The sequence below is a fragment of the Taudactylus pleione genome, unplaced genomic scaffold (genome assembly GCF_031769625.1).
Source record: "Taudactylus pleione unplaced genomic scaffold, aTauple2 ptg000170l, whole genome shotgun sequence".
Classification (NCBI taxonomy): domain Eukaryota; kingdom Metazoa; phylum Chordata; class Amphibia; order Anura; family Myobatrachidae; genus Taudactylus; species Taudactylus pleione.
Genome location: NW_028284572.1, coordinates 11,507,448 through 11,530,087, shown reverse-complemented (window position 1 = coordinate 11,530,087; position 22,640 = coordinate 11,507,448). Strand labels below are relative to the sequence as shown.

Below are 22,640 nucleotides of genomic sequence, written 5' to 3'. Positions count from 1 at the left end.
GCCTGAACCTTGCTTTGTATTTCTGTCATTCTAGGAGAACAAGGACAGAGAAATGAAAGATCTACAACAGCAGAAGAGACTGAAAGAAATAAAGCAGAAACGCCATTCCTGGGTCTGTGTGGAGAATGGAGGCTTTGGAAGGAGTAGTAGTGAAAGTGATGTGGAGTTACTGACTAAAAAAGGACTTGAAGAAGTTTTACCTTTTTTGCAGCAAAGACCACAAAGCCCATTAAGTAGAAACTCCAGCTCTAGGCGATCCCGTCTGTCATTAGGAGTTTCAGCAGACAGAGAACTACAGATGTATTTGGAAGCCCCCCAGGACGACCAAACAAACAAATTTAACAGCCTACCACGAACTCGCACTCAGCAGCCAAGACCCACCATAGTATGGATGGATTCCAAAGAGCTAAAAGATCAGGACCTAAACATTATGCACTTAAATAAAATTGAAGCTGTCAGAAATTCCCATGTGTTGCCTACGGTACTTATCAGTATGGAAGATGAGCTAGTTGACCATACTCGCGTTGCTAATATGCATTATAAGCTGAATAATATAGACCGTAACAACAATCAGCAACCAACCTACCAGAGCATGGTAGAAACTCTGCACACCAATACTCCATTAAGCCCGTTAACAGTCACTGTTGAGGAAAGAGAACTTGTGAAACAGTTACAACAGTTTGATCCCCAAGGATCTTCCAATGAATACACTGATACATGCATTACAGATTTAGAAACTCTTGAAGATTTGAGTTTGCATTCCTTTAGCCTTGCAGATGATACTATATTACCATCATTTAAAAGCACCAAAGACAAAATAAGTAACTCGCAAAGTACCACAAACGAGGTGGCTGATATGACAGAAGCACATTTAAACAGTGCTGGCATTCCTATGTCAGAAAATACATTTATTTCTGATCAGCAGGAGCACGGACCATTGTTTAATATTGAAGATGCCACAGATAGCTCTTGTTCTGAAGGACAAGATATGATGTATGAGAAAGGGGATGCAAATGTAGTAAAGTCAAATGGTGTGGCAGTAGTATCAGACTTATCTGCTTTAAGTCAGCCTAACAGCAAAGAACGCAGCAATAGAAAAGCAAGCATTTCAAAGGAGAGTACAGTGAAAAGTAAAGATCTCAGGAGGCATAACTCCATGAAAGAAAGAACACCAAGCTTCACTAAGACCACTGTTGCTCGATCGAGTAACACTGTTACAGCAAAGCCTGTGCGTATGCTGAATGATTCTGAACATGAGACCATGCGGAAAGTTGTCCCTATTTCCAAGTCCAACAAACCAGGAAGTATAAAACGTACAGAGCTCAGGAGTTCAATGCGTGATGATATAAAGTCCGATCTGAAGCAAGCAGTCCGTGGAAAAACTGATAACATGCCAAAAGCCTCTCCGAAGACCAGCACAGCAACGGAGGAGCCTAAGTTTCAAAGAGGAGCAAGTTTTACATCCAACAGTTCACGTTTTCAGAGGGACCAATTTGAGCGCAAAAGTTCTGTAAGAAAACCGGCAGCTAAACCAGTTAGAAATATTAGTAGACCAAAGCCTGATGAAACAAAGATCTGTCGCACAGCTCCAAAACGGCCAACTACTGCTGAAACAAGCAAACCTTCACCAAACACCACCATAAAAACCTCTTCAGCCACTCCAAGTTTTGCCAGGAACACTGTAGCATCCTCCCGACGGGCAATACCAGAACCTCCCACTTCTACCCCAGTAAAAACGATAACAATAAATAGATCATCATCATTACGCCACTCTACAGGAAAGTATGAACTTCTAAGTAAAGATTCAGGACCCAAGGAAAACGGCAGTGTGGGTACATTTAAAAGGGTAAATAGCATGAGAACAAATGGGAAGGCGATGGAAGCTGTCAATACCAATAAAACGGAGACTGTCCAAAAAGAAAAGACGGTCGTTGAAAAGTCCTCTTTAAAACTTAAGGATACAGGAAAAGCAACACTAGTTAAAATACTGAAACCTTTGCTGAAGTAGGTGTTTGTTTAAAGCTTCTGTGGATAATCGACAACCCCTGTTTGGGCGAGTGAACAAGGGAAGGTTTTTTTTTGTTTGTTTGTTTTTTAAAGCAACCCCCTCCTTTTTTGTTGTTGTTTTTTTGTTGTTTTTTTGTTGTTTTTTGTGGACGTACTGTGCTCATGTGAAGTACAGGAACTCCTTTTTTTTTTTTTTGTATCCTGATGTAGACCATGATGACCGGGATTGCCAAGTACCCTTTTCTGGGAGCACATTATGCAGCCTCATGAAGGAATTTGTGCTGTAATAAAAATGTGCTCCTCTGGCTCCCAGCTGGAAGGGAGCTTATCTTAATCTAGGGAGGCCTGAGTGACCAAAAAACTGACATGTCACAGGGGATTGTTCAGCTGAACAAACAGGGCTCTGGTTTTTCACCTCCCAAAGGTACAAGTTACTCACTGACTATATATATATATATATATATATATATATATATATATATATATATATATATATATATATATATATATATATATATATATATAGCTGGCTGCTTCCAGCTGATGGTGTACTTGATCATTCTGCCATTAGCTTAGATAATAAGGACTCTGCTGGGTGGAGTCTCTTTGCTGTACGTTATAAAGTAATGACTGCCACAGGTGTGTTTCACTACTGCACAAAGAAACACAAGAGGATGACTCATTGATGCATTTGCATTCAAATTCAGAGCTATCCACTTTCAAGAACACACAAGTGCCATGTATTTATTATGCATATGAAAGGTGTTATCAGGCTATTTTTAAAGCCTGAACATTTGTTGAGAGCACTTCGACCATTCCATGTTTGCCGCTGTCATTGTACTCTGTCACATGTGAATCCTGCTGCTAGACTTCTATCATGTAAGCTTTAATAATAATTTAACCCTGTTCTACATCTTCCTCTCCCTGTTGGCCAAACAAAGAGGAACACACAAGTTTTCCATACTAATGATATTTTATTCATATTCTGTTGCAACTTCTTGTGTATTTCATAATTTTATGAATTGCAATCGTGTGAGTGATACATGTTGTCATTGTATTCCTGTCACAGTGCTGCCCATGGTACTGCCCACCATACGGGTACAGAGGTCATCGTGCATGGTTTGTAGCCATTGGGTCTCTATACTGCAGTATGAATTTTATACTCCTATCTTTTGTTTTAAAAAATAATCTCCCAGAAAAATATATTCTACTTTATGTGGTCAAAGAACTGGTGAATTGTTTGAAAGGATGGAAAAGGGATTTGGAAGGAATTACTACAATTCCAAGAGAACAGCTGTTTTCCTAAATGAAGCCACACCTGTATTCACCTTGTAATACCAATTACCCTCTCCACACAGAAGACCAAAGCACAGGTGTATGGGGGACCCTCGTGTCTAGGTGTGTTGTCACTGACCATGTAGTACATCATGGAACACTTTTATAACGAAGTCTTAAACAGACGCCAGTGGCGTCTGTTTAAGTACAGAAAGAGTGGACAAATGCTTCTTGCTTTTGCCAAAATATACATAAAAATGATCCCTTAATATAAAGAAAAACAACAGCAGTTTATTTTCTATGATCTTTGCTGGCAAAACTACCATTGTGCATTATAAGCTGACTTGACGAGGTCTGTAGAACTGGTATGCTATTCTTATTTAATAGTGCTTTGAATGACTAGTACAAGTCTACATTAATATGTTCTCAGACTCTCAATTTTGACTTTATTACATCAAAATGCTGCTATGTAGAGCAATATTGGTTATAATGTATATAAAAAAAATGTCAAAGACTGATATAGTTAGAGGAAAACCATCTTTGTCAATGTATAGCTCTTGGTTAGTAGTCTGCCATGGATCCTATGTTACATGTAACTTCTGTTACCTCATTTATACACTACTTAATGGCGCACTCCACCATGGCTGTAAGTTATGTCGTAAAATTTCTCTTCTCCCAACTAACAGAATGATGTGGTTCTGAAAACCAGAACACCGCTGTTTCTAGACCTTTTGGAAACAAAAATGTTTTACACTATATTTTGTCAGACGCAGAGCCTATGCTTCTAGCTCTGCTCTTCAGACCTGAAATGACTGAATGAAATGTGGAGATTTCGAAGTTCTCCTGTCTCTTACAGCAGCAGAATGACCCTTAGAGCGTCATTGGTGATGAGAGTGCCTTATGAACTACTGCGGTCTGGACTCTGGACCCTTTCTAGTTGGGGAGTGGTGGAGTTTTACACTAAAATGTAGAGTGACAAAGTTATTTAATGGTGTTATGTGGTGGCCCATAGGCTCAGGGCTGTGCATTTCTTCAGTATAGCACCCTAATTTGAAGTTAAACCACTCATTTGCATATGCTAATCCAATACATTACAATTCATTATGCCAAAGTGGATGAAATGAACATCTTTCTGTTACAACATGTAAGCCCTGGCTCATGCGATCATGGATTATAAATGTTATATAAAGAAAAAGATAGTAAATATTTAAGCAGAGTGATCATTTCAGTTGGACCCCCTGTTTTGTCAGGCTGCAATATAAGCTACAGGTTGCAGATGTTACATGTAGTTATCCATAATAAAAACCTATATAAATAAAGCAGATACTCAGGAACAGGATGCACAGAAGCTTACCTTCATCACTTCTCTCATTTGTATGTGTTGCTATCATTTACTTACTAAAAGATTATTTAAATATGTTTAATATTGTAAATTTGTATACTAGAAGGTACAATGTACAGAGACAAGATGTATTTAATGGATCTTTACATATTTCAGAATAGTTTGCTAATAAACTTCTCAAGTGAAAATAAGTTTGTATTGTTTAGTGTTTCTTTCATTCAACCTTCCCACTATCACAGACCTGTATTGTCATTTGTCCCTTTTTCCCCACACTAGTACTTTGGCCTGGGTCCTCCTGAGACCATCACCACCATTGTTGTGTTCAGTATTATGGATCGGCACTGGCATGTAGGCAATACTCCTTGCAGCCACTTTTGGCATTTCTCTGGTCATTACAGTGGCTGGGAAAGAAAGCTGGCTGCTGAGGAGAGGGAGTCCTACATAACTTTTAATACTTGAGTGTATAATATGGTATAGAGGTGTATGTGTGACTATGAAAGTGTGGAAGCAGTAAGAATGCTATACTGTCAGTATAAATACCCATTGACTTGACTGAATTATGGTACATTTTAAGGGGGCCCTAATTTATTTATTTTTTTAAATGCATATTGTGTTTTTATTATGTATATTTAGGCTTGCCATATCATCCCTTTCATTCAGGACACGCATGAATTACACAGATTCTGTGGCTGGCAGACTTCAAGGGCTATATTTACTAAAGTGAGAGTCTTTAGAAGTGGAGATGTTGCCCATTTCAACCAATCAGATTCTGGCGCTATTATCTTCTAGAAGGTGCTAGTTAAATGTTCAGTAGGATCTGGTTGCTATGGTCAACATCTCCACTTCTAAAAACTCTCTCTCACTTTAGTAAATAAACAAATCTCTATTTTGCCTGGTTTTAATCAGCCACAGAATCTGTGAAATTCACATGTGCCCCAAATGAAAGTGATGATACGCAAGCTTATGTATAGTGCAACTCTCTTCAACACTGACGTACTGGCAGGAGTAATTGTTGTGATGTTTTGTTAATGTGAGTATTGCACTTGATTGCAATTAAGACAGCAAGTAGTTTGTATGTAGGTTTTTTATACTTGTACTATGTTTTAATGCCAAAGCCATATTTAATCATGCACATAGTTATATTGTACACACTTACCTAGTTTCACCATTTCTAACTTTTGTACAAGCTAGCTGGAATGAGGTCAGAAGATCCAAGTGACATAGTTGGATCACTGTTGGGATATAAAAAAGTGAAACTGAGAATTACAAAGTAAAGCGCACAGTGTATAACATAAAGCAAGCAGAACAATTCTAGCAGAGCAGAATGGCAGATTGCAATTGTGCATGACAGTTAAAGAATTAAATGTCCTCCTATTTTCCCACTGCCTATTCACAGCACCCTGCCCTGGCTCACATTGCACACTATGTGCACCGTTCAGTCATCATATGTTTCCTGCACCAGTCTGCCTGCTAGACACACTTCTCCCCCAGCCAATGCCCCATCACCATTCATGCCCTCCCCTGAAGAGGGGAGGGGGCAGAAGGAAGGAGACAAATGAAAAAGATGTGGGAGGAGGGTAACAGATGAGAGAGATGGGATAAGGAGACATAGATGAGGGGGAGACAGATGAAAGAAAAAAGGGGAGGAGGAGGGGGGATAGAGATGGGAAGGTTGGGGGAAGATACCAGTCAGTGCCTGGAGCTGACACCCCTCACCACAACACCAGTAGCTCCACCCACAAAGGAGGAGGACAGATGGAAGCTGGAGAAGACACAGTGCGACTTGGATTGTAGAGAACATTGAGGGATGGAGCTATATAGTGGCCACACTAACTAGCAGACATTTTATAAACTGATGTATTGCAACCTCAGAAAAAATATTTATTATTGTAGCTTATATTCTATTTCTGAGTTATCTAACTTTGGTTTCACCTAGCTTTGGCGTATGTGACATTTTAATGTTTAATTTAACATGTTTAGAAGAATGATTCTATAGGTACAACTCCTCCATTTGAAGAAAATTTAATTTTGTAGAGAACTGATGATTTCTGAGAGACTCTCCTAAATGACCTATAAATATTATTTTTTTGTTTAAATTTACAAATTTTTATTTATTTCTAAAGAAACATACATATATGAAAAGAATAAATGTATATATGTTCTGGATATATATTTTCTATTACATATGTATTAGAAAATTGCTCAAAAAATTATAAAGCATAATACATATATCAAATTATGCCAAACTTGCATCTAAACCGTATAAGTAAACATTTTGAACATAATAAATATAAGGGGATGCAGTCGGGAAGCCGGCTGACATTATACCGACATCCGGCTTCCCAACTGTCATATCCCGGCGAGGGTGAAATACCCGGCGTCTAGATTTAGACGCCGCTCATTTCACCGACGCTGGGAGACCGGCGCCCCGGCATCCCGATCGAAGGGATGCCGGGCGCCGCAAGCGGACAGCCGCTGGGGGGGGGGGAGGGGGTTAGGTTCAGGGCTCCTGGGGGGGACTTGGGGTTAGGCTCCCCCCGGGAGGTTAGGGTTAGGCTAGGGGGAGGGTTAGGGTTAGGCAACCCCCCCGAGGGACTTAGGTTTAGGCAGCGGGGAAGGGGGGGGGGGGGGTTAGGGTTAGGCACCCCTAAGGGAGGGTCAGGGGGGTAGGTTAGGTTAGTTAATACTTACCTAGGGACGATCGGGATTTCCAGCGCTGTCGGGCTGCCGCTGCCGGGATCTGTTACAGTGTCGGGCTGCCGGGAATCGAACCGCCGGATTTCATACCGATTCCCAAATATAACCCTATAATAATCATAAGGGTATTGTAATAGACAATGATAAAACAGGTGCATATCAGCCATAAAAAAAAAATCGTCCATAATCATGTTACAGTAACAAAAGGGCAGTAAGAACAAAGGAATTATCAGTGAGATAGGGTATAGTGATACTGATATGATTAATAAGGTCTCGGGAATATAGCAGCCTAAGTATCATAGTCACCATGACATGTGGAGTCATCACAAAACTGAACATTTAATATGCAAGTAGATATAATTAACAGGGAGCCAGTAATGGAGGGGAAGCAAACTGCCAGGGTACGTGTCTTAACGTAACGGGATTGCTGCCACCATGACCAGATATGGTCAAACTTCAACTCCTGTGTCCTGGGCAATATACACATATTTTTCATGGGTCACAGTGGCATTGATCAGAAAGACCGATGCTTGAAAATAGGACCCGAGGTAGACATCCAGGTGTCGGCTATACAGACTTTGGCCAGTATACAAAGATTAATCACTTATTGCCTAGTATAATGATCAAGATCATCTTCAGATAAAATGTAAAGTGCGCATACTGCAGGAATGAGAATAGATGGGTGGATACCAGTAGAAGAGATTGCATGTGTAACTTTTACCCAGAAACTTTGGACCTGCGAACATGCTCACGAGATGCCAAGAAGTTCCCTGGGAGTAGATCAGTAGCTCGTCCCCAAAACTTTATCAAACTCACAGGGGTTAGATATGTTCTATGCAATAGAAATAGCTGAATGTGCTGAAATCTGAAGCAGTGGATACCCAAGGGCTCTCCAGGGCCAGGATCCAAGTCTCATCACACATAGGGCCTACAGCTTTTTTTTTTTTTTTTTTTAAATCCTTTTTTTCTACTTCAGGGTCCATAGGGTATCTACAGGATACCTTGGGGTATAGGTGATGGCATCGGGCACCATAGAGTTAAGTTTTCAGCCTCCCAGGATGCACTAGGGTCCCCCTCCTATACCCCACCCCCGAGCCAAGGCATGTCAGTTTAGTTTGGTGCCCGGCCGGAGTCTGATGCACCTGTTAGAGGGGGGCCATGAAGAGTCGCTGAAGTTTTCTCGAATGCAGCTGTGGCTGCACATCTGGAAGTACAGCATGGACAGTCAGTCCTGACGTCCATGCTGTCTTCCCTACACCCCCGCCTGTACCAGAACACTGGTACCAATCCGGGGATGCTGGTAGGCATCTGGGGTCACAGCTAGCGGTGACCCCAGATGTTTAGGACCATGGCCGGATTTAAGGGGGACAGCAGGTAAGCAGCGGGGTCCCGCGGTGGGTCCCCGCTGATACATGGTCCAGAGTCCCCAGGCAGGGGGCTCCCTGGGGACTGGCTGCAGCGTGGAGCCAGGTACTAACCTGCGCTTCCACTACCCCCCTGGGACAGCAGGACCACGGCAGAGCGGTAGCGCTACGGCGTCCCAGGGGTTAAATGCATGCCAGGGGAGCGCGCCTTCCCTGTCTCACAGCTGGCGCCTCCCCCGCTGCACACAGCCCTCTCTGCACACGCCGACTGGCCCTGTGGCAGCGCTCCTCCCCCAGGCCAGCCTCCTCTATGCTCCTCGGTTGCCATCTTCTAGAACGCATGGTGAACGCTGCTGGAAGTCTGGACGGTTGCATCGTGGTCTGGGTCCCCCCGCATACCTCTCCTCCGCTGTGGTCAGGTCTGTGTATGTAGCGCTGTGTCCTACCAGACTCTGTCTCTGTGTAGTTGATTTATCAGCGCTGTTAGTGCAGGAATTGGTTTTCTTTGCATTGTATGTGACTGTGCTAGCGCTGCTGTCTGTACTTTTACTTTCTAACTGTCAGCCTTATTACTGTCCCTGCTCTTTCTGCTAAAGCCCTTGCGGTGCGGTGCTGCAGGGTGGTCTCTCGCTATACTAAAAGTTTTGGTGAGAGGGGTCACATACTTTCCACCATCATGTCTGAAAGTGACTTTCCTCTCCGGCGTCAGTGTACTACGTGTAAAGTACCTATAGCGGAGGGGGAGGGTAGCGCGGAGGGTCTATGCCGGCAGTGTTTTTTATTGGCGTGGCCAATTACGGTCACAGCACTGGTACAGGAGCCGCCCTGGGCTTGTTTCGCTCAGGCGCTTACAACCTTGGTGGGCCAGTTAGCTCCGCAACCCGCGTTCTCACAGATGGGATTGTCCCAGCAATCAGTGGTGTCGTCACCCATGCAGGGTTTCCCGAGGCAATTGATGGTACCCCGCAGTCTCTCTATTTCCCCTCTCCCGGTCTCTCAGGAGCCGGGTTAATTCCCTGACTAGTTCTGTACAGCACTTGTCGGATGTGTTACAAGGGGAGTCTGTGTTGCGGCCACATAAGAGGCCGGTGGCGTCTCTGTCTGCTCCTTATGAGGATGACGAAGTGACGTCTGATGATGGGGAGATTCTGGATCTTTCCGACCAGGAACCTCTCCGTACTAAGGAGGCGGACGCTTTGGTGATTGAGGACGAAGTTCCTCCGGCGTCTAAATCCAAATATGCCTTTTTTAAGAATGTTAAGGGTGACGCCACAGTCTTTCCTCTTTTGGGTCAGTTGGTGGACCATTTAGAGGAGGCGTGGAAACAGCCTGGCAAACGATACCAGCCGCAGAGGCGTTTGGCGGTGGCTTATCCGTTCGCGGATAATTATTTTTCTAAGTGGGAATCCCCGCCACAGGTGGATTCTCATGTGACACGCCTCATCCGGAGTGCCACTTTACCCATGCCATCCATGTCCTCCCTTAAGGATGCTACGGACCGCAAGGTGGAGATCTGCCTAAAGTCCGTTTATTCCCTTGCGGGGGGGGGGGGGGGCAGCGCGGCCAGCTATGGCCATTTGCTGGGTTGCCAGAGCTATGGAGCGCTGGACAGATACGTTGGAGGCGTCCTTTGAATCCGACTGTTCGGCTGAACAGACGGAGTTGATCGGCAATCTCCGGGATTCGGCCACTTATATCAACGAAGCGGCCTTGGATATTAGTACCCTGGCATCTCGAAGTTCTTCAGCAGCTGTAGCTGCTCGTCGCACATTGTGGTTGCGATCTTGGAAGGCGGACGCTGATTCCAAAAAGGGTTTGGAAGCATTGCCTTTTAACGGAGAAGTTCTTTTTGGTCCGGACCTGGACAAAATTGTAGCCACGCTGGCAGCAGCCAAATCGGCTTGTCTCCCGTCTGCTGCAGTTCCTTCCATTTCAGGTACGTCGTCCTTTCGGCCTTATAGGGCCCAGGGTAGGCCTAAAGCACAGTCCTTTCCCCGACAGGCTGGCCCCAAAAAATCGGCCAAGCCCCAGAAGCAGGCCTGGAGTACCAGACGCCCGGCCCCTAAGCCAGATGACAAGCCTGCGGCCTGACTGTCTGGGCCTCCCTTTGGGGGATCCCAAGGTGGGAGGCCGCCTGCTGCAGTTCGCCCGCTGTTGGTCAGTCACCACGACAGACATTTGGGTTCACGAGGTGGTCTCACACGGGTATGCCCTCTCCTTCCGGCACAGACCCCCGTCTCGTTTCTTCACCACGGGTCTACCATCAGACCGGCACAAAGCCGCAGAGCTGCGGAAGGTCTTGCACACTATTCTCCAGGCTGGAGTTATAGTGCCTGTTCCATTCTCCCAGAAGGGCCAGGGTTTCTATTCCAATCTCTTTTTGGTGCAGAAACCCAATGGGTCGTTTCGTCCGATACTCAACCTCAAAGCTCTCAACAAGTCTTTGCGGGTGCTGAAGTTTCGGATGGAGACCCTACGGTCCATCATTCTGGCGCTGGAACCTGGGGACTACATGGTGTCATTGGACATACAGGATGCTTACCTGCATGTCCCTATTCTTTCGCGCCATCAGCAGTTCCTCAGGTTTGCAATCTGCAGCGACCACTTTCAGTTCCGGGCGTTACCTTTTGGCCTGGCGACAGCACCACGTGTTTTCACCAAGGTGATGGAGGTCATGGCGGCTTCCCTGCGGCTGCAGGGAGTCCGCATGTTGCCGTACTTGGACGACCTTCTCTTAGTGGCAGGATCTCCGGAGCTCCTTCTACGCCACTTGGACCTGACCATTGCGGTACTGCAACGGCACGTCTGGTTAATAAACTGGCAGAAGTCCACCCTGATCCCGTCTCAGCGGATTCTGCACCTTGGAGCCTTATTGGACTCCGGACAGCAAAGGATCTTTGTGACGGGGGGAAAAGATCTCTGCCTTGCAGTTGCGGGTGCGCAGTTGTTTGCAGAGCCGCCATGTGTCTCTACACTCGGCGATGAGGTTACTGGGTTCCATGGTGTCGGTTTTCAACATGGTGGAATATGCTCAGTTTCACTCCAGACCTCTGCAGCACCTGATCCTGTCCAAATGGAATGGACTGCCTCAGAGTCTAAAGTCCCAGACGATGGTGCTCACTCCGGAGGTTCGCCTGTCTCTTGCCTGGTGGTTGCAGATGACCCATCTCAACAAGGGTCGTCCGTTCTGGGTGGCGAATTGGGTCCTGTTAACAACGGACGCCAGTCTTCGGGGCTGGGGAGCAGTCTCGGGTCCACACTTGTTCCAGGGCAGGTGGACTCCGGCAGAAACAGAGCTTCCAATAAACATCTTGGAACTCCGAGCGGTATTCAATGCTCTCCAGCAGGCACACCGGGTTCTCCAAGGTCACCCAGTGCAGGTCCAGTCGGACAACGATACCACCGTGGCCTACATAAATCGGCAAGGAGGAACCCGAAGTCGGGCGGCTCTCGTAGAGGTGTCCCGAATTGTGGTATGGGCGGAGCGCAATCTTCCGGCCATATCAGCAGTCTTCATCCCGGGAGTGCTAAACTGGGAGGCGGACTTTCTCAGTCGCCAGGACGTTCATCCGGGGGAATGGTCTCTGCACCCGGACGTTTTTCAACTACTAGTGGACAGGTGGGGTCTTCCAGAGCTCGACCTCATGGCGTCCCGGCACAACAACAAGTTGCCGGTGTACGGGTCTCGCACAAGAGACGAAAAGGCGTCTCTGGTGGATGCTCTGTCCGTCCGGTGGACGTTCCGGTTCGCTTATCTGTTTCCTCCGGTTTCCCTTCTTCCGCGAGTGATCCGGAAATTCAAACAGGAAGGAGGAACGCTCCTGTTGATAGCTCCCGCATGGCCCAGACGGCACTGGTTCTCAGACCTGCAGGGTCTATCCTTGGACAGTCCTCTGCGGTTACCGCTATGACCGGACCTTCTGTCACAGGGTCCTTGTCTTCACCCGGACCTGACTCTGCTGTCTTTGACGGCGTGGCTGTTGAGACGGCCATGTTGAGGTCCAGGGGGTTTTCCAGCTCTGTAGTGTGAACCATGCTAAGAGCTCGGAAACCGTCTTCCGCGAGAATATACCATCGCGTGTGGCATACGTTCTTCCAGTGGTGTCGACCAAGAGGTTATGCACCGCGGGAGTTTCGTCTGTCTAGAGTGCTAGCCTTCCTACAAGCGGGACTAGACCATGGGCTTTGCCTTGCTTCTTTGAAGGTGCAGGTTTCTGCCCTGTCTGTCTGGTCTCATCATAGGATTGCTACGATCCCTGATGTGCGCACCTTTATGCAAGGTGTTCTGCGAATTCAGACGCCATTTGTTCAACCTGTGGCGCCTTGGGACTTGGCTGTGGTCCTGAGGGCTCTCCAGGGACCGCCGTTTGAACCACTGGGCTCAGTGGATCTAAATGGCTAACAGCTAAGACTGTTTTCCTTCTGGCCATAGCTTCGGCCAGACGTGTTTCTGATTTAGGGGCTCTCTCTTGTAGACCCCCTTTCTTGATTTTTCATGGGAACAGGGCAGTGCTACGCACTCGTCCTGAATTTCTTCCCAAAGTTGTTTCCCAGTTTCATGTTAACGAGGAAATAGTTGTACCGGCTTTTAACTCACCTGGCCTTTCAGTGGGTGAGGCCACTTTGGATGTTGTCCGGGCCTTAAGGACTTATGTTGACCGCACTTCTTCGTTTAGGAAGTTGGACGCCTTGTTTGTTCTCTATGGCTTCCGTAAAAAGGGTTGGCCTGCTTCAAAGCAAACATTGGCAGCCTGGATCCGTATGGCGATTTCAGAAGCTTATCTTCATGAAGCCTTCTGTGAAGGCTCATTCCACTAGGTCTGTGGGTCCTTTGTGGGCAGCTCGACGTGGTGCCTCTGCAGTCCAGATCTGCAAGGCGGCTACGTGGTTCTCTGTCCATACCTTGTGAGGTATTACGCGTTTTACACCTTTGCCTCTCAGGATGCTTCCTTCGGGCGGCGGATTCTCCTTTCAGTACAGGAGCGTCCCCACCCTTAAAGGATACTGCTTTGGGACATCCCCAAGGTATCCTGTGGATACCCTATGGACCCTGATATAGAAAATATGAGATATGGTAAGAACTTACCCTTGTTATCTTTATTTCTACGAAGTCCATAGGGTTCCACAGGACTCCCGCCCTGACGCACCTGTGCTGCAGATGGGCTTTGCTCTGGTCACCGGTTTTTCCGTCTCCCTCTGGTGAGAATGTGATTCTTGTGTTTTCTCTCTCTTCCTTCTCCTCCTCCGGCCTATGGCTTGGTACGAAACTGAGATGCCTTGGCTTGGGGTTGGGGTATAGAAGAGGGACCCTGGTGCATCCTGGGAGGCTGAAAATTTAACTCTGTGGTGTCCGTGCCTGACGTCATCACCTATACCCCAAGGTATCCTGTGGAACCCTATGGACTTTGTAGAAATAGAGATAACAAGGGTAAGTCCTTACCATATCTCATATTATTGAAACACTGTACATGATCAACAGAAAAAAAAAAGAAACCTAAATGTTACAGTTCTAGTTTTACATTTGAAAACAGAATCGTATGTTCTTAAAGATAATACAGAAATCATCACAATAACACAGTAGTAGAAGTGCCAGTAAGGTTTCCTATTCAACAGAATGTGGAGATTCCGATCTCTCACAAAAATTGGGATGCCAAGGATGATATGGGGATGTAATCAGATGATTCACCTGCATCCTCTGACAGAGACTCTGCATGAGGCGGGACATGAACTGGGTACCCTGATCAGTTAACATCTCCTTGGGAAACCCCATCCGAGAAAAAATGGTGATAAGCGCATCTGCTACCTTGTCTGTGCGAATGGATGAAAGCGCTACAGCTTCTGGGTACCTTGTAGCATAATCCACTACAGTCAGAATGTACTGTTTTCCTGAGCTCCTGGGGATGGCTAGGGGCCCCACAATATCAACAGCAACCCTCTCAAAGGGCTCAGATATGATGGGAAGGGAAATGAGAGGAGCCCGCCCCACATCACCGGACTTCCCAACTATCTGGCACGCATGGCATGAGCGACAGTAATTGTCTGCCTCCTTCCCCATGCCAGGCCAGTAGAACTTATGTTTCAACCGGTCTCTGGTTCGTCTCACCCCCAAATGTCCTGCTAAGGGGATCTCATGTGCTATTTTCAGGAGCTCAGTTCTGTAGATCTGAGGGATTACAAGCTGCCTTCCAGCACCCTCAGCTGTGACCCATTCTCTATATAAGAGTCCATTTTCCATAAAAATTCTCTCTGATTTACCCTCCAGACCTGCCTCGCTGATTCTCTCCCTCACAGCTTCCAAACTGGGGTCTGTCTGCTGTTCTGCTTTGAAAGCAGCACTTCTCATTAGCTGATCAGGGTGAGGAGACAAAATGTGATTTCTGTCCTCCCCTATCCCAGACTCTGTGCTGACAGCTTCAGCAGGAGAGGAGGAGGGGGGCTGAGGGGGATGAATCTCTAGTGACACACTCTCCCCAGGTGCAGGGGTTAACTCACAGTTACTCTGGGCTGTGGCTCTCCTGGTCATTACTGCTAATACAGGGATGGCATCGTTACCTACAGTATTCACTCCAAACCCTGATGATGGTACATTTGCAATATCATCTGCTAACAGTACATTGCACAGTTTTTCATTAGGGCTCACTGTTAGACCCATTCCTGACTGACCAGACTCCGGCCTGTGGAACTGCAATGGGTTATCTGCTAGAACAGCACTTTGTACATCACTGATACAATCACATTCATTTGTACTCATGCTGGGTCGGTCAGCAGGGGTCACCTGGGGGAAAACTGGGTTAGATTGTTCCTTTGCATCATTTACAACATCACTCTCCGATACATATTTAGTATGCATTTTCCCCAAATCACACCCCAACAGTACTGTAGCAGGTAAATTGTCCAGCACCCCAACATCCTGGATACCTCTCCCAACTCCCCAGTCAAGATACACACGAGCCATAGGCACCTCTGGGTGCACCCCACCCACTCCCCGCACTGCAATAGTCTTCCCTGGAATAATATCCTCGGGACCCACTAAGGCTGGGTGGATGAGAGTCAGGTCTGAGCCAGAGTCTAATAGCCCAAGTGCAACTTGGTGTCCTACCTGGACTGCTTGTAGATTGTCCCGGGGGTGTTCTTGGGGCCCTTCCACACACAGGATGGCTGGCACAGGTTTCCCTGCTGGGCCACTCACAGGAGCGGGTGTTGATTTTTTCTTCTTGGGGCAATCGACACTGATGTGCCCCAGCTCATTGCATGTAAAACACCTGCGGCCAGTTGCCAATACAGGTTTTCCCCCCGCCCCCCCAAAAGGTGCAGCAACAGCTGGTTTTGCAGGGTACCGCGGGGGTGATCCTCCGGGTCGTCTCTCTCCCCATGCCGCTTGTCCTGGCATCCCCCAGCTCTTCTTCACCACAGAAGCCCGAGTGCTGGTGTACTTGTCTGCCAGGCTGGCAGCCTCCTGAGACATTTTGGGTTCCCGATCCAGGACCCACTCTTTGACCTCCGCTGGACATAGTGCGAGGAACTGTTCCTGGAGAATAAGGTACTTTAGTTTGTCGAAGTCCGTCACCTGCAATCCATCAACCCACTGATGCAACAGGGTTGACAATTGCGCTAACAGTCCCGCATAGGTATCAGAGGGACTGCGCTTTGAGTCTCTGAACTTTTGTCGATAAGCCTCAGGGGTGATGTTGAAACGCTGTAACAAGGCTTTTTTAATCGCAGCATAATCACCATCCAGTTCCTGGGGAAGATCTGCAAACGCCTCCAAAGCTTTTCCTCTCAGCCCAGGGGTTAAATAACTTGCCCATTCACTGCGGTCCAGTGCAAACTGTCGGCAAGTCTTTTCAAACCCCCTCAGGAACGTATCGAGGTCGCCATCCTTCTCCAATACAGGAAATTGATCATGCCGGGGCTTTTTCCTACCCGGTTCACAGGTGGCATTCTGTCCGCGGAGTCTGGCCATCTCCAGCTGGAATACGCGCTCAGCTTGGCGCTCCTCAGCCTCTCGGACTGCCTTCCGCTCAGCAGCTTCCTGGTCAGCTCGGCGTACTGCAGCTTCCTGGTCAGCTCGGCGTGCTGCAGCTTCCTGGTCAGCTCGGCGTGCTGCAGCTTCCTGGTCAGCTCGTCGTGCTGCAGCTTCCTGGTCAGCTCGGCGTCCAGCAGCTTCCCTATCCGCAGACGTTTGGAACTGCTGCATCAGCTGCAGAGTTGTGGCAGTGTCCCTGTCCTTCATATGCCTGTCAGCAGTTTGAAGGAAACTCTCTAGTGCAGACTCACTTGACCCAGCAGAGGTGTCCGACCCCCGCTGTGCATCTGTTGTAAGGTCTAGTACAGACTGCGCCTCTGCAGCAGGGTTGTCCATTGTCTGGCCACCTTCAGCAACAAGATTCTGGTCCGCCACTTGGAGTAATTGGGCCAGTTGATCCTTGTTCTGGCCCTTCCAGGCAATGTTTCTCTCCATACACATGGCCACAAGGTCATCTCTTTTCTGTTGCAGGTACTCTGTGGTCATTCTGGACCTCAAACTAATTGCCAAATAAAATAGAAAAGAAAAACAAGAGAGGGGGGAGGGGGGGGGGAGAACAGAAACTATTTGCTATGTATGTCCGTTTAAAATCTAAACCTTGAGCGTAATTCTCCGGTGAATTTATGACGTAGTTTCTCTCAAGAATCACACACCATTAATTCACTTAAGTTCTTGTGATAAAAACAAAAATTATCAGCATCCCACCGCTTGCCACCAATTTGTCACGACCTGCCGGCCGATTCTCCAGATACCTCAATCTGAGAATCGCCACCAGTGACTTATGGTTACCTCAGCACGTGCGGTTAGTATAACACGGTTCTGCCACCACCAACGAAGTTAACAGGAGTTGTTAGGTTCTCCCCTTAAATCTCAATATGCACACTCACTTACTTATAGGTACGTAGCTTTGACCTCACAGGCTCGTGAATTCGACAAGAACACGGAGAATACACTGGATTAAGAATGTTTAATCCGAAAAATATTTCCAAGGTTATTGATTACAGGAAAAGGTAGTACAAATATGGACAATACAAATATATCACAAATAGGTTTCAGAAAGTAAAAGGAATTAAAAATGAAAAAGAACCCAGAGTCTTTACATCTAGACTCAGTCGTGAAGGAGACACAGGAGCATTGGATTCTGGCCAGTCGTCAGGACTCTCCTTGGGCACAAGAACACTTATCACTGAGGGAGATGCATAGTTATACCCTCACAGCTGCACTAGCCCCCACCTTTGGGTTTTTCACTCTTTCATTGCTGTACACTGGGCATTAAGAAATCGGCCACACCCTTCCATATTGTCTATAGGAAGTAGGGGGTCTTGAAACAGTGTGAAGGGGTCTTTAGAAACCAATAAGCAGGTAACATACCCTATATTCTTGCCATCTCCCTTCTAAAGGATTTTATATCCCATGACCTGGCTTGACCAGGTCTGACCATCTGCATTAAGGATGTATTTCTCCCCAAACTTTCTGGCCTGTAGAGAGAAGAGATGGTTATCTAGATGCCTGGTTCCAGGAAGACAAATCTCCTCCAAGCTTTGTATTCCTACAGGTCAAATACAGGACACTGCCTAGAAACCATGTTGATACACACATATATATATATATATATATATATATATATATATATATATACATACACATTTACATGACATCATTCCTGGCGATTATTCTTGAGATAAACGCCACAATTAGTGATCACATTTTTACAATACACAAGTAGACTCCATATAGTATTAAACAATTTGGGGGCGTTGTTAATAATAGCAGTCATATAGTCCATTCAGTATACATACCAAATACTTGATATAATAGACTGCAGAGATTGGGCAGCCGAGAGCTTCCAAACCACCGCTATCTGACAAGTTGTGGTGGAAACAATGTGACTCATTCATTTGTTTTAATGATGAGACAGCGTGGGCATTCACAAGGGGAGCAGGAAATACTGGGGGTCACTTGAGATGGGAATGGTGAGTGTACACTTTAGAAGAAAATTACCTCTCTCTAAAGAATTTGTATCTTCGGACAGGTTCACCATATGTGAAGGAAAGTACTTCCAGCTGGGAAACCCCTCCAATATCTGTTCTATGTACCGGGAAACATTTTGCATAATCAGGAGGAGTCATAGACATAGTACCTACAAAAAAAGAACAGTCTTACAATATTCGCGCTATGGATGGTTCCAGAAATTTTTTCAAATGTAAAAAACAAACAAATATACAATGGTGTGATGAGGTTTAGAGTTCAAAATCTTTTACACCCTTCGTGTTCAGTTCTACAGAAAGTGGTGAAATAGTCCTCATCCAAGAATATATTTATCGTTATTATATCCAACTTCCTTAGAAGGCACAGAGTGTGTGCAGTAAGAATGCTTTCATGTCTGTTTACTTGTTAGCAATAGGATGCATACACATAAAGTCTAAAGCTGGCCACACATCTAAAGATTATCTGTCCAACCAGCCAACTAGTTGATTGGTTGGAATGAAAATCTGGTAAGGTATACAATCAGCGATTTGCTCCCAAATGCTGGAAAATGAACCAAAACTGTTGTTTGAACAAATTGTTTAGATAAAACATTTAACAAACCTGTCTGACTGACCATTTTCATCTGTTTTCTGGCATTTAGGAGCAAATTGCTGATCATCATTTACTCCTATACGTTGCCAGATTTTCATTCCAACCAATCAACTAGTTGGCTGGTTGGATGTAAGTTGGTCTAGTGTGTGGCCAGCTTTAGTTTATACGACCAAATTCCTCATGGTGATATATATGAACAGTGTCAAAAAAAGAAGGAATGGAATCAGATGGTGTGGATATTAAAGATAAATGTATATTTTATTAATAAAAACTTAAAGGGGCATTGCATACCATATGTGGTTAACACCAGGTACACTGTAGGTAGATGGAGCCCGGGTATATCACTACAGTGACAATGTCAATCCAGACAGGCCTGCCACCCCCCCATGTGAACAGACACTCTATAAACACGTTGCAATGCACTGCGGCGTCTTTATCAAGATAAGTGTCTCTAAAACACAAACTTCAACATGGTTCATATAGCCATCATATTGTAATGGTAGAATAAAGTTTTAGCTGGATAGACATAGTACCACCTACATGATAACTTATATGTATTCTCATATACAACTAGAGACAGCATTATGCCAAACATCAGACCATTCCTCATTATCCAAAGTTATAACTAGGTCTGCCTCGTGCGTGGGGGAGGGTTCTTCAATCAGCAATGCATAGAAAAGGGAAATTAGGACCTTAGTGGAGGAACCTCTCACACAGAGGGCTTCAGAGGTAGTAAGAGATCTGGCAGTGAGATTTTTTTTTTTTTACTTTCGAGGGAAAATCTCTAATTTAAGGTTTCTCTCCCTTCTTTGCTTAAGGTAATCCATTTAATTTTTAAACAGAAACTTTTGAAGTCCCTTAAGCTGGGCATCCACTATACAATTTTCTGTCATATCTGTCCAATCTGGCTGGTTGGAATGAAAACCTGGTAATGTATGACAATCGTCCATTTGCTCACTAACACTGGAAAATAGCCGGAAATGGTTGTTCAGACAAATTGGTTAAACACACAAATTTAACCAATTTGAACAATTTTTTTTGTCCTTTTTTCAGTGTTTAAAACCATATGATCGACTATTATTTGATCCCATACATTACCAGGTTTTCATTCCAACCAGCCAGATTGGACAGATATCTGACAGAAAATTGTATAGTGGATGCCCAGCTTTATTCTAATTTATCTTCCTCCCCTCTTACGAACTGGCTCTCATGGCAGTTCTATGTTACAGATGGTGAGGGAGCTACTGGCCTTAAGCATCTCCGTGCCTCTGCTGCAACTTTGATTGAATCCCCAAATTGAGATGCTTGATCTGGGACCTGAGACTTGGTTATCTTTGAGTTGCATATTTTTTTTTTACCCATTTGTTGATATTTATATTGCAACTATATATTGTACTCTTCTTTGTTATAGTCTCCTTATGTTTGTTCTTGTTACCCCCCTTTTTTTCTGTACGATTTTTTTTTTGCTATATTTTCAATAAAAACTATTAAAGTTAAAAAAATAATTAAAAATAAGCAGACCCAAACAATCATATAATGTTGAAACATGTCGTAAATAAGTTAGTGGAATAACAATTGTAGCAATTGATGGACTGTGCTACTTCTTGCCTCAGTTGGTGGATGCAGGTATTGTTCCTTTTTGTTTATAGATTCATGAGTTCTGTATTTTTTTAAATCTAAACCTCTGTACTCTGTTCATGTCATCTGTTAAGTGCCCTGTTGTAGAAAAGTGCTATATAAATAAAATTATTATTATATCATTGTTAATTACATTATGATGGATATTTTCTGTGTCCGTTGTGGGATTTGCTCCTCTCAATGCAGGATAATATAATTGCTCAGTGCATGTGAAGTAAGCTGGGCATGGTACACACAGCAAGCTGCATAGCCAAACAACATAAAAATCACACATGCTCTGTCTGCTTCGTACTTGCCTCCTTTCTGTCTACCCCATGTGGGAGGGGGCAGCCTAGTCAGCACATCAGATGGGTGTAGCTCAGCATAGGCGGTGGCTTGACTCTGCGACTGCATCATTGGTTGCCCGGACTGCCCACTTTACACAGGAGGTGGCAGCACCAGGTGGATGACTGGCAGCTACAGGAGGCTTGAATGCACTTCTGGGTGCCTGGGAGCAACACCTGAGATTCGGGAGCCTCTTGGCCATTCCGGGAGAGTCGGCAAGAATGGTCTGCTCTCACCTATAACACTCCAAACTGTATTCCATATAAATCAGGGAATGTTAGTACCACATATTGCAATATGTTTAAACTGGCCAACAACATCAAAGTCTTCCCCTCTGGTCAGTCCCTCAGAGAACATGAATATGCTGCTTCCCACCACACTAGATATCACACAGCTTTTAAATCTAAACTTGCTTTTTTAATAGGTTGAGGTATATCAGCCAATAGGCTTAAAGAAACTGAGTCTCCCCCAAGCATAGCGATTAGTGGACACCTGGGGAAATGGCTGAAACATATTGGCTTACCTAGGCTGGAAATAGAGTGCAAGAGAAAATGTGAGCACGTCTATTATAAACAATAGGCTTTAATCCACAGCGTTCTTCATCTATTTGTGGTGCCAGAGGTATGTGAGCACATTATTTAGACAAAAACAAAAATCATACATGCTCTGCACTCTCCAACTACACTCCAAACTGTATTCTATTTCTAATCAGACAATATGCCACATACAGTATTTAAAAATATATGTTTAAGCCATCCAATTATGTCAAAGACTTCCCCTCTGGCCTGTCCTACACTGTCCCTCAGAGAACATGCAATACTCTGCTTCCTACCACACTATTTCACATACGTTCAATGATTTGCTTTTAGATGCAGCATAAAAAGTTATTTACTATAGAACTCTCTCATCCCCATGAAAAACAGATAATTACCATGAGCCATGGTTCTGTGCCTTTTGTCATGAGGTGTGGTCTTTCCTACACTGGTAATGAATGATCATGTGTATTGAACGATTGGGATCAATATAGGGGTCAATACAGTCTTGAAGCTACATCATCATTTTAGATCATCATGGATAGACTGATCTATTATTATGATTCCTACGGTTTATAATTAGGACTTCTATCTGCATTTTCAAAGTGGATTACTATCAGTCATCTCTGACACCCTGCCTAATGTCATACAGAGAAAGAACAGGCCATCAAATCAATGGTTCTTCAATTTTTTGTTTATCTTTATTACTAGGGGGAAAGTATATGTTAAATATAATTATTATTTTTTTTATGTTACCCCTATGTACATGCTATAAGAAGTTTTATATCTTTTGTCTACTCTGACATTTATGGGTATGTCTATGTGTGGCTCCAGTGAAGTTGGATTAATTTGTG

The 22,640-nt window shown here is 45.1% G+C and overlaps 2 protein-coding genes across 4 annotated transcripts in view; one reads left to right on the top strand and one right to left on the bottom strand.

The window, feature by feature from the left end:
* Positions 1 to 4,809, top strand: part of FHDC1 (FH2 domain containing 1) — a 47,127-nt gene extending 42,318 nt beyond the window's left edge. For all 3 annotated transcript variants that reach the window (XM_088475327.1, XM_088475329.1, XM_088475328.1), the window contains exon 12: positions 35 to 4,809. In XM_088475327.1, the coding sequence (XP_088331453.1) occupies positions 35 to 2,008 (1,974 nt within the window). In that variant the 3' untranslated portion in view covers positions 2,009 to 4,809. The remainder of the gene's footprint in view (positions 1 to 34) is intronic.
* Positions 4,810 to 14,287: 9,478 nt separating this feature from the next.
* On the bottom strand, positions 14,288 to 22,194 carry LOC148521342 (uncharacterized). The gene is made up of 4 exons (XM_088475337.1): positions 22,185 to 22,194; positions 18,713 to 18,851; positions 16,736 to 17,210; positions 14,288 to 16,681 (listed from the first exon to the last, which is right to left on the bottom strand). The coding sequence occupies exons 1-4, from the start codon at positions 22,192 to 22,194 to the stop codon at positions 14,288 to 14,290; spliced, it is 3,018 nt and encodes a 1,005-aa protein (XP_088331463.1).
* Positions 22,195 to 22,640: the final 446 nt, after the last annotated feature.

Excerpts from the sequence above, each read along its gene's own strand:
- LOC148521342 (XM_088475337.1), bottom strand. Across the intron at positions 17,211-18,712 it reads TACAAATTCTTTAGAGAGAG|TTTGAGGTCCAGAATGACCA; the intron begins GTAATTTTCTTC and ends TTTGGCAATTAG. Across the intron at positions 16,682-16,735 it reads GAGCTGACCAGGAAGCTGCA|GAGCGCCAAGCTGAGCGCGT; the intron begins GTACGCCGAGCT and ends CGAGAGGCTGAG.